The sequence below is a fragment of the Neophocaena asiaeorientalis genome, unplaced genomic scaffold (assembly GCF_003031525.2).
Source record: "Neophocaena asiaeorientalis asiaeorientalis breed wild unplaced genomic scaffold, Neophocaena_asiaeorientalis_V1.1 scaffold216, whole genome shotgun sequence".
NCBI classification, from domain to species: Eukaryota; Metazoa; Chordata; class Mammalia; order Artiodactyla; family Phocoenidae; genus Neophocaena; species Neophocaena asiaeorientalis.
This window is the reverse complement of record NW_020175825.1, coordinates 122,237-134,100: the sequence shown is the minus strand read 5'-3', so window position 1 is coordinate 134,100 and position 11,864 is coordinate 122,237. Positions and strand designations below refer to the sequence as shown.

Here is an 11,864-nt window from a genome sequence, read left to right as displayed (position 1 = left end):
TTGTCCATTTTATTGGCATAGAGTTGCTTGTAGTAATCTCTCATGATTTTTTGTATTTCTGCAGTGTCAGTTGTTACTTCTCCTTTTTCATTTCTAATTCTATTGATTTGAGTCTTCTCCCTTTTTTTCTTGATGAGTCTGGCTAGTGGTTTATCAATTTTGTTTATCTTCTCAAAGAACCAGCTTTTAGTTTTATTGATCTTTGCTATCATTTCCTTCATTTCTTTTTCATTTATTTCTGATTTTATATTTATGATTTCTTTCCTTCTGCTAACTTTGGTGGTTTTTTTGTTCTTCTTTCTCTAATTGCTTTAGGTGCAAGGTTAGGTTGTTTATTTGAGATGTTTCCTGTTTCTTAAGGTAGGATTGTATTGCTATAAACTTCCCTCTTAGAACTGCTTTCGCTGCATCCCATAGGTTTTGGGTCATACTGTCTCCATTTTCATTTGCTTTTAGGTATTTTTTGATTTCCTCTTTGATTTCTTCAGCGATTTCTTGGTTATTAAGTAGTGTAATGTTTAGCCTCCATGTGTTTGTTTTTTTTCCTGTAACGGATATCTAGTCTCATAGCGTTGTGGTTGGAAAAGATGCTTGATACGATTTCAGTTTTCTTAAATTTACCAAGGCTTGATTTGTGACCCAAGATATGATCTATCCTGGAGAATGTTCCATGAGCACTTGAGAAAAATGTTTATTCTGTTGTTTTTGGATGGAATGTCCTATAAATATCAATTAAGTCCATCTTGTTTAATGTATCATTTAAGGCTTGTGTTTCCTTATTTATTTTCATTTTGGATGATCTTTCCATTGGTGAAAGTGGGTGTTAAAGTCCCCTAGTATGTTTGTGTTACTGTCAATTTCTCCTTTTATGGTGGTTAGCATTCACCTTATGTATAGAGGTTCTCCTATGTTGGATGCATAAATATTTCCAATTCTTATATCTTCTTCTTGGATTGTCCCTTGATCATTACATAGTGTCCTTCTTTGTCTCTTGTAATAGTCTTTATTTGAGGTCTATTTTGTCTGATACGAGAATTTCTCCAGCTTTCTTTTGATTTCCATTTGCATGGAATATCTTTTTGCATCCCCTCACTTTCAGTCTGTATGTGTCCCTAGGTCTGAAGTTGGTCTCTTGTAGACAGCATATATACAGGCCTTGTTTTTGTATCCATTCAGCCAGTCTGTGTCTTTTGGTGGGAGCATTTAATCCATTTACATTTAAGGTAATTATCGATATCTATGTTCCTATGACCATTTTCTTAATTGTTTAGGGTTTGTTATAGTAGGTATTTTCCTTCTCTTGTGTTGCCTGCCTAGAGAAGTTCCTTTAGCATTTGTTGTACAGCTTATTTGGTGGTGCTGCATTCTCTTAGCTTTTGCTTGTCTATAAAGCTTTAATTTCTCTGTTGAATCTGAATGAGATACTTGCTGGGTAGAGTAATCTTGGTTGTAGGTTTTTCCCTTTCATCACTTTAAATATGTCCTGCCACTCCCTTCTGGCTTGCAGCGTTTCTGCTGAAAGATCAGCTGTTAACCTTATGGGGATTCCCTTGTATGTGATTTGTTGTTTTTTCCTTGCTGCTTTTAATATGTTTTCTTTGTATTTAATTTTTGATAATTTGATTAATACATGTCTTGGCATGTTTCTCCATGGATTTATCCTGCATGGGACTCTCTGTGCTTCCTGGACTTGATTAACTATTTCCTTTCCCATATTAGGGAATTCTTCAACTATAATCTCTTCAAATATTTTCTCAGTCCCTTTCTTTTTCTCTTCTTCTTCTGGGACCCCTATAATTCAAATGTTGGTTCGTTTAATGTTGTCCCAGAGGTCTCTGAGACTGTCCTCAGTTCTTTTCATTCTTTTTTCTTTATTCTGCTTTGCAGTAGTTATTTCCACTATTTTATCTTCCAGGTCAGTTGTCCGTTCTTCTGCCTCAGTTATTCTGCTATTGATCCTTTCTAGAGTATTTTTAATTTCATTTATTGTGTTGTTCATCGTTGCTTGTTTCATCTTTATTTCTTGTAGTTCCTTGTTAACTGTTTCTTGCATTTTGTCTATTCTATTTCCAAGATTTTGGATCATCTTTACTATCATTATTCTGAATTCTTTTTCAGGTAGACTGCCTATTTCCTCTTTATTTGTTAGGTCTGGTGGGTTTTTATCTTGCTCCTTCATCTGCTGTGTGTTTTTCTGTCTTCTTATTTTGCTTATCTTACTGTGTTTGGGGTCTCCTTTTTGCAGGCTGCAGGTTTGTAGTTCCTATTGTTTTTGGTGTCTGTCCCCAGTGGCTAAAGTTGGTTCAGTGGGTTGTGTAGGCTTCCTGGTGGAGGGGACTAGTGCCTGTGTTCTGGTGGATGAGGCTGGATCTTGTCTTTCTGCTAGGCACGTCCATGTCTGGTGGTGTGTTTTGGGGTGTCTGTGGACTTATGATTTTAGGCAGCCTCTCTGCTAATGGGTGGGGCTGTGTTCCTGTCTTGCTAGTTGTTTGGCATAAGGTGTCCAGCACTGTAGCTTGCTGGTCGTCGAGAGAAGCTGGGTGTTGGTGTCGAGATGGAGATCTCTGCGAGATTTTCACCGTTTGATATTATGTGGAGTTGGGAGGTCTCTTGTGGACCAGTGTCCTGAACTTGGCTCTCCCACCTCAGAGGCACAGCACTGACTCCTGGCTGCAGCACTATGAGCCTTTCATCCAAAGCCTTTCATCCACACGGCTCAGAATAAAAGGGAGAAAAAGTAGAAAGAAAGAATGAAAGAGGATAAAAGAAAATAAAGTAAAGTAAAATAAAATAAAGTTATTAAAATAAAAAATAATTATTAAGAAAAACATTTTTTTAAAAAGTAAAAAAACAAAACGGGCGGATAGAACCCTAGGACAAATGGTGAAAGCAAAGCTATAGAGACAAAATCTCACACAGAAGCATACACATACATACTCACAAAAAGAGGAAGGGGAGAAAATAATAAATCTTGCTCTCAAAGTCCACCTCCTCAATTTGGGATGATTCATTTTCTATTCAGGTTTTCCACAGATGCAGGGTGCATCAAGTTGATTGTGGAGATTTAATCCGCTGCTCCTGAGGCTGCTGGGAGAGATTTCCCTTTCTCTTCTTTGTTCCCACAGCTCCCGGGTTTCAGCTTTGGATTTGGCCCCGCCTCCGTGTGTAGGTCGCTGGAAGGCGTCTGTTCTTCCTTCAGACAGGCCGGGGTTAAAGGAGCCACTGATTTGGGGGCCCCGGCTCACTCAGGCCAGGGGGAGGGAAGGGCACGTTGTGCGGGGCAAGCCTGCAGTGGCAGAGGCCGGTGTGACGTTGCACCAGCCTGAGGTGCATTCTCCTGGGGAAGTTATCCCTGGATCCCGGGACCCTTGCAGTGGCGGGCTGCACAGTCTCCCTGGAGGGAGGTGTGGAGAGTGACTGTGCTCGCACACAGGCTTCTTGGTGGCGGCAGCAGCAGCCTTAGCGCCCCATGCCTGTCCCTGGATTCCGCGTTGATAGCCGCAGCTCGCGCCGGTCTCTGGAGCTTGTTTAAGCAGTGCTCTTAATCTCCTCTCCTCGAGCACCCGGAAACAAAGAGGGAAGAAAAAGTGTCTTGCCTCTTCGGCAGGTCCAGACTTTTACCCGGCTTCCCTCCCAGCTAGGCATGGTGCACTAACTCCTTCAGGCTGTGTTCACGCCTCCAGTCCTCTCCCAGCGCTCCGACTGAAGCCCGAGCCTCAGCTCCCAGCCCCCGCCCTCCCCTGCGGATGAGCAGACAAGCCCCTCGGGCTGGTGAGTGCTGGTCGGCACCGCTCCTCTGTGCGGAAATCTCTCTGCTTTGCCCTCCGCACCCCTGTTGCTGTGCTCTCCTCCGCGGTCCCGAAGCTCCCCCTCTCCGCCACCCATAGTCTCCACCCGGGAAGGGGCTTCTAGTGTGTGGAAACCTTTTCTCCTTCACGGCTCCCTCCCACTGGTGCAGGTCCCATCCCTATTCGTCTCTGTTTATTCTTTTTTTCTTTTGCCTTACCCAGGTATGTGGGGAGTTTCTTGCCTTTTGTGAGGTCTGAGGTCTTCTGCCAGCGTTCAGTAGGTGTTCTGTAGTTGTTCCACATGTAGATGTGTTTCTGATGTGTCTGTGGGGAGGAAGGTGATCTCTGCCTCTTACTCTTCCGACATCTTCCCCCCAGATCCAGGTCTTAATCTTAAATGAATGTTTACTTACAAACGTTGGGGTGGGCCACTCTAAGACGTTGTTTTGATGGGTTCTATTAGCACATGACATGGATAAAAAGAACATCATGAAGCTTTACAATCTTCTTTAGTGTATATTCTGTTGGAAGAACAAAGCAGTATCAAAACTCTTGTCAGTGCCTTTGAAATCCAACACACAAAAAATAGGACTTGTAGGCTCTCAAATTGCAGCTTTCATGCAGTGGTAATGAAACAGTATAATCACTCTGAATAATTCTGCCACCTTTTACAGGTCTCACAGGGTATTATGAATTATAAAGAAACAAATCCCAAAATCTAGTGTGTTGGGGTTTGATCTGTCTTGTTTTTGTCATCTGTTAGACTTTGCATACTGCAGGAGAGTCAGAAAAAAGCATACCAACACATTAGGTTAAGTTTATGATGACATTAAAGATGGCAATCCTACTTTACAATAGTACATGTATAGTTATATTTGCTAATAATCATTTTCTTTATCTGTTGTGTATTTGGTGAGGCTTTTGTGGTGATTATTCTTTTGGGCCTGGCTGAAATTAATGATAAGGAAAACCCTGATTGGAGTTTTCTTGACTAAATATAATTATTTTAGGTGAAATAAGTTGGAAAGGATTCACAAAACTTAGTTGGACACCCAGCTGCATATGTTTATTTATAGCCTCTACCTTGCTCATTTATTTTCCTACAATATAAAAGTGTTTGAAAGTTTAAATTGAGAAACTGTTTATACACTTAAAATAGGAGCCTATGGGCTTCTCTGGTGGTGCAGTGGTTGGGAGTCCGTCTGCCGATGCAGGGGCCACGGGTTCGTGCCCCGGTCTGGGAGGATCCCACATGCTGCGGAGCGGCTGGGCCTGTGGGCCATGGCCGCTGGGCCTGTGTGTCTGGAGCCTGTGCTCCGCAGTGGTAGAGGCCACAGCGGTGAGAGGCCCGCGTACGGGAAAAAAAAAAAAAAAAAAAAAAAAGGAGCCGATTTAAAAACAATGGAGTAAATTATGAAAAACAAATGAGGTTTATTTGGCATCTTTTGAACATTACTGAATTCTAGACTTGAAAATATGTGTAGGCTGCTTTTGTAATTGTGGTAGTTTTATCAGTCAGTAGCTGTGCCAAATTAAAGTACAGTATTCTTTAATTAATACAGGGTTTGGTGTTTCTACTTAATGGACACTGATTTTATTCACAATATATAAAATTAAAGCAAGGCATGCTAACTTAGTTCCAGTGAAACAGCCTGAAAAGTGTGCTCTTTATTATTTTTGAAAACTAGTCAATTAAGGATGAGGAAGTAGATCTTTACTGAGGTAGCTCCTCTGACACGAAAAGAGATGATTGTGTCCTGTCTGCTCTTGGCTTTACAAAAATTACATTGTTGGGTGATTGAATAACTTTGTCATGGAAAAGCTTATTTTCTAAATCAGCGTTGGCAAACTATGACCTGTGGACTAAATCCTGCCTGTATTTGCAAATAAAGTTTTATTGGAACATAGCCATGCTCATTCATTTACATGTTGTCTATGGCTGCTTTGGTGATACAATGGCAGTGTTGAATAATTGCAGATCAAATGATCCACAAGGCTTAAAATATTTCCTTTTTCTTTTTATTTGACATCTTTATTGGAGTATAAGTGCTTTACATTGTTGTGTTAGTTGCTGCTGTATAACAAAGTGAATCAGCTATATGTATACATATATCCCCATATCCCCTCCCTCTTGCATCTTCCTCCCTCCCTCCCTATCCCACCCCTCTAGGTCTCACAGAGCACTGAGCTGATCTCCCTGTGCTATGTGGCTGCTTCCCACTAGCTATCTATTTTACATTTAGTAGTGTGTATATGTCAATGCCACTCTCTCACTCTGTCCTAGCTTACCCTTCCCACTCAGTTTATCCTGAAGTCTGTCTTTACGTCTGTGTCTTTATTTCTGTCATGCCCCCAGGTTCATCAGAACCACTTTTTTTTTTTTTTTTTTTTTGTTTCTCTTTCTGACTTACTTCACTCTGTATGACAGACTCTAGGTCCATCCACCTCACTACAAATAACTCAGTTTCGTTTCTTTTTATGGCTGAGTAATATTCCATTATGTGTATATGTGCCACATCTTCTTTATCCATTCATCTGTCAATGGACAGTTAAGTTGCTTCCACGTCCTGGCTATTGTAAATAGAGCTGCAGTGAACATTGTGGTACATGACTCTTTTTACATTATGTTTTCCTCAGGGTATATGCCCAGTAGTGGGATTCCAGGATCGTATGGTAGTTCTATTTTTAGTTTTTTAAGGAACCTCCATACTGTTCTCCATAGTGGCTGTATCAATTTACATTCCCACCAAAAGTGCAAGAGGGTTCCCTTTTCTCCACACTCTCTCCAGCATTTACTGTTTGTAGATTTTTTGATGATGGCCATTCTGACTGGTGTGAGGTGATACCTCATTGTAGTTTTGATTTGCATTTCTCTAATGATTAGTGATGTTGAGCATCCTTTCATGTGTTTGTTGGCCATCTGTATCTTCTTTGGAGAAATGTCTATTTAGGTCTTCTGCCCATTTTTGGATTGGGTTGTTTGTTTTTTGATATTCAGCACATGAGCTGCTTGTATATTTTGGAGATTAATCCTTTGTCAGTTGCTTCATTTGCAAATATTTTCTCCCATTCTGAGGGTTGTCTTTTTGTCTTGTTTTCCAATATTTTGGATCATCTTTACTATCATTACTCTGAATTCTTTTTCAGGTAGACTGCCTATTTCCTTTTCATTTCTTTGGTCTGGTGGGCTTTTACCTTGCTCCTTCAGCTGCTGCATATTTCTCTGTCTTCTCATTTTGCTTAACTTACTGTGTTTGGGGTCTCCTTTTCGCACGTTGCAGGTTCGCAGTTCCCGTTGTTTTTGGTGTGTGCCCCCAGTGGGTACGGTTGGTTCAGTGGGTTGTGTAGGCTTCCTGGTAGAGGGGACTGGCTCCTGTGTTCTGGTGGATGAGGCTGGATCTTGTCATTCTCGTGGGCAGGACCACATCTGGTGGTGTGTTTTGGGGTGTCTGTGACCTTATTATGATTTTAGGCAGCCTCTCTGCTGATGGGTGGGGTTGTGTTACTATCTTGCTAGTTCGTTGGCATGGGGTGTCCAGCACTGGAGCTTGCTGGTCATTGAGTGGAGCTAGGTCTTAGTGTTGAGATGGAGATCTCTGGGAGAGCTCTCACCGATTGATAATTACATGGGGCCAGGAGGTCTCTGGTGGTCCGGTGTCCTGAACTTGGCTCTCTCACCTCCAAGGCTCAGGCCTGACACCTGGCCAGAGCACCAAGACCCTGTCAGCCACACAGCTCAGAAGAAAGGGGAGAAATAAAAGAAAGAAAGAAAAATAAAATAATTAAAATAAAAATATTAAAAAATTATTAAAATAAAATAATTTTAAAAAGTAGTTAAAAAAAAGAAGAGAGCAACCAAACCAATAAAGAAATCCACGAGTGATAACAAGTGCTAAAAACTAAACTAGGATAACCATATAAATCAGAAACTAGTCAGTCACATACAGCAAACCCCAAGTCTGCAGTTGCTCCCATAGTCCACTGCCTCAATTTTGGGATGGTTCGTTGTCAATTCAGGTATTCCACAGATGCAGTGTACATAAAGTTGATTGTGGAGATTTAATCCGTTGCTTCTGAGGCTGCTGGGAGAGATTTCCCTTTCTCTTCTTTGTTTGCACAGCTCCTGGGGTTCAGGTTTGGATTTGGACCCGTCTCTGCATGTAGGTCACCTGAGGGATGTCTGTTCCCGCCCAGATAGGACCGGGTTAAAGTAGCAGCTGATTAGAGGGCTCTGGCTCACTCAGGTCTAGGGGAGGAAGGGGTACAGAATGTGGGGTGAGCCTGCCGCGCCGGCAGAAGCTGATGTGACATTGCGCCAGCCTGAGGTGTGCTGTGTATTCTACCGGGGAAGTTGTCCCTGGATCACGGGACCCTGGCAGTGGTGGGCTGCATGGGCTCCTGGGAGGGGAGGTGTGGATAGTGACCAGTGGTTGCACACAGGCTTCTTGGTGGCGGCAGCAGCTGCTTTAGTGTCTCATGCCCGTCTCTGGGGTCCGGGCTGATAGCCGCGGCTCGCGCCTGTCTCTGGAGCTCGTTGAGGCAGTGCTCTGATTCCCCTCTCTTCGGCACCCCAAAACAATGGTCTCTTGCCTCTCTGACAGCTCCAGACTTTTTCCCAGACTCCCTCCTGGCTAGCTGTGGCTCACTAGCCCCCTTCAGGCTGTGTTCATGCAGCCAACCCCAGTCCTCTCCCTGTGATCCAACCTCCAAAGCCGGAGCCTCAGCTTCTAGCCCCCGCCCGCCCTGGCGGGTGAGCAGACAAGCCTCTCGCGCTGGTGAGTGCTGGTCGGCACCACTCCTCTGTGCGGGAATCTCTCCGCTTTGCCCTCTGCACCCCTGTTGCTTTGCTCTCCTCCACAGCCTCGAAGCTCCCCCCCTCCGCCACCCTCAGTCTCCGCCTGCGAAGGGGCTTCCTAGTGTGTGGAAACCTTTCCTCCTTCACAGCTCCCTCCCACTGGTGCAGGTCCCGTCCCTATTCTTTTGTGTGTTTTCTCTTTTTACTTTTGCTCTATCCAGGTATGTGGGGAGTTTCTTGCCTTTTGGGAGGTCTGAGGTCTTCTGCCAGCGTTCAGTAGTTGTTCTGTAGGAGTTGTTCCACATGTAGATGTATTTCTGATGTATTTTTGAGGAGGTAGGTGATCTCCGCGTTTTACTCCTCTGCCATCTTGAAGGTCCTCTCAAAATATTTCCCATTATTTGGCTCTTTAGGGAGAATCATGCTGACTCTTGCTTTTTATCTAAGTCTTTTGTAGACAGATCATGTTCAAGTTATGGTGGAGGTTTATGTGGTTGGTATTTTTGTGTTTAATTTTCCATTCTGCTTCATTCTAAGAAAGAAAACTTTAAATCATTTTGAGTGTTAGTTTCCAGCTTTCTCATCAAAGTAGGTATAATACCACCTTACAGGGTTGCTATGAGGAGTCAATGAGAAATGTAAATAAAATCCTTACCAGAGTGCCTGGCATCCCGGAGGAATTCAAGTGGTGGGGAGATATAATCAGGGAAAGTCTAGGTGTCTATTTGGGTGCTTTAGGATGGCATGTTTTTAGAGATTCTGATTTGTCCACAGAGCTGGCTGTGGAAGCCTAGTGTATCCAGGTTCTTAATATAACATTGCTGATTAACTTCCCTCCATCCTTTTCTTCCTCCCTCCTTTCCTGTGTCCCTCTTTCCCTTTCTCTTTCCCCTCCTCCTGCTGACCTTTGTATGTTGCAGGAAAAATGGGGTGTGAGAGCTTGGTCATGTCCCAGCTTTTGGGTGAGTACCTGGGCTGGGCCACCAAGTGAGAGTCCTTGACTTTGTGCAGGAAAAATTTCAAGAGCAAACAAGCCATAGTAAAATGAAAGCAGGTTTATTTAGAGAGAGACACACTCCATCTTAGAAGGTGAAAGATGGCCGCAGTACATGGAGTCCTCTTGAAAAGTGAGTGGTGCTGGGCTGTGGTGGGTGGTTAGTTTTTATGGGCTGGGTAATTTTGTATGCTAATGAGTGGGAGGAATATTCTAATTTCCAGGAATTGGGACACCACCTACTTTTTGGCCTTTTACAATTGGCCTGGGAACTCTCATGGCACCTGTGGGTGTGTCATTTAGCATATGCTAATGTATTACAATGAGTGCATAATGAGGCTCAAGATATACTGGAAGTCAAATCTTCTGCTATCTTGGGCCTAGTAGGTTCTAGTCAGTTTTGGTCATATCCTTTTCTTCTTAATGGTTGTGTAATTCTTTTAATGGTTGTGCCCTGCCCCCTTTCCTTCCTGTCTCAATACCTTTCTCTCCTCTGTTTCCTTTTTGGTATATGTAAGCATTGGTACTAAATTTAGTTGGTCAGTAGAGACTTGTAGAGAGTATGCAGAGAACCTAACACATAGAGGATTTTCCATTATTCTTAGTTCTATTCTCCAGGAAAAAAGAGGAACTCTATCATCTTGTGATCTCCCTCCCTGCCCTCTTTATTCTTATGTGGTAATGTGTATTAGCAGCTATGTAGGTATATGTAAAATCCATTCCTACCACAGCAAATTTTAGGGCAGATCTTCAGTTTTGTCTTACCCCATGATGCCAAGGACTCACTTTTAGACAAGCATGGTTTTCTTCTAGAAGACAGGACAGATAGATGATAGCTAAATTCTCCCTAACATTTTGAAGGAAACTTGAAGATCTAGTGATGATAAAATTGACCCTAGCAGTCTTACACTGCAAGCACTCACTTAGTTGTTTTCTTGTTTCATGAAAACATAAATTTAAATTTATTTGACAGGTATTTTTAGAAGATTAATTTGAAAACTGAGACCTAACCCTTTCAAGTTATTCTAAAACAACATTAATATAAATGAGAGCAAGGAAAAAGAATTGTAGAATATTTTTTGTTTTTGTTGGCATTATTATTATTTTATGGTTGCATTAATTTTGTAGGTGTCACAAGAAAACATATGGAAAAGAGGTGTTTGTTATAGCATTAGCAGACCCATAGATAATAGTTAACAATTATCCACATTTCTTAAGGTTTTAGGCCCCCTCATTTGCAAATGTTTTTATCTGTAGTGAATTTAATTCTATTTTTAATTCAACTAAATTCTTTTGTTTGTGGTTTAAAAAGGAGTTAAAATCAGTGAGAATTTCTCAATGAATGTTCCTACCTTTTTAAAGCTACTGACTGACCTAAATTTAGTTCCAGTGCTTAGATACATCAGAAAGGAAACAGAGGAGAGAAACTTATGAAGATCAGTAGGAAGAGAGGAAAGAGAAAGGGAAAGAGGGACACAGGAAAGGAGGGAGGAAGAAAAGGATGGAGGGAAGTTAATCAGCAATGTTATATTAAGAACCTGGATACACTAGGCTTCCACAGCCAGCTCTGTGGACAAATCAGAATCTCTAAAAACATGCCATCCTAAAGCACCCAAATAGACACCTAGACTTTCCCTGATTATATCTCCCCACCACTTGAATTCCTCCGGGATGCCAGGCACTCTGGTAAGGATTTTATTTACATTTCTCATTGACTGCTCATTGCCACCATGTAAGGTGGTATTATACCTACTTTGATGAGAAAACTGGGAACTAACACTACAAATGATTTTTTTTTAAGTATTAAACCCAAATTTTATATATCACCATTCCATTAAAGGTAATGTGTCCTTCCTCCTTTCTCATTTATTTTACAGTAAGCTGAGATTTTTGGTAGAGGGAGATATTAATCCCAATCCTCTGTGAGTCACACAGGGACATTAAATGATTTTCTTAGAATTGCAGTTTGAGTCACTGTAAAGTTAGGGACATAAATTTGAATGTACCTTGTTTTGTCTGTTTATAGGAACCAGACAGTGGGGTTTAACAAGTAATTTTGTGTCTGGAAATAGGTAGATAATGTGGAAAGTGAGAGACTGTTTAGTTTAAAAAAATTTGTTTTGAGAGGTTAAGAGTTTTATCTTGCCAGGATACAGGGAGAGAGGGGGGAGAGTTGTATGTCTTGGGGAAACATAACTCAAAGGCATATAGTTAGTATTAGCATTCTGTTTGCTTGTATATGAGAAAAACCAATAACATTGATTTAATCTGTAAAAGAAGAAAGAGC

General features: G+C 41.9%; 1 protein-coding gene across 1 annotated transcript in view; it reads left to right on the top strand.

The window, feature by feature from the left end:
* Positions 1–11,864, top strand: part of LOC112391316 (iron-sulfur protein NUBPL-like) — a 180,055-nt gene that overhangs the window by 46,717 nt on the left and 121,474 nt on the right. The window contains exon 4 of the mRNA XM_024732642.1: positions 9,504–9,545. Coding sequence (XP_024588410.1) covers positions 9,504–9,545 — 42 coding nt within the window. The remainder of the gene's footprint in view (positions 1–9,503; positions 9,546–11,864) is intronic.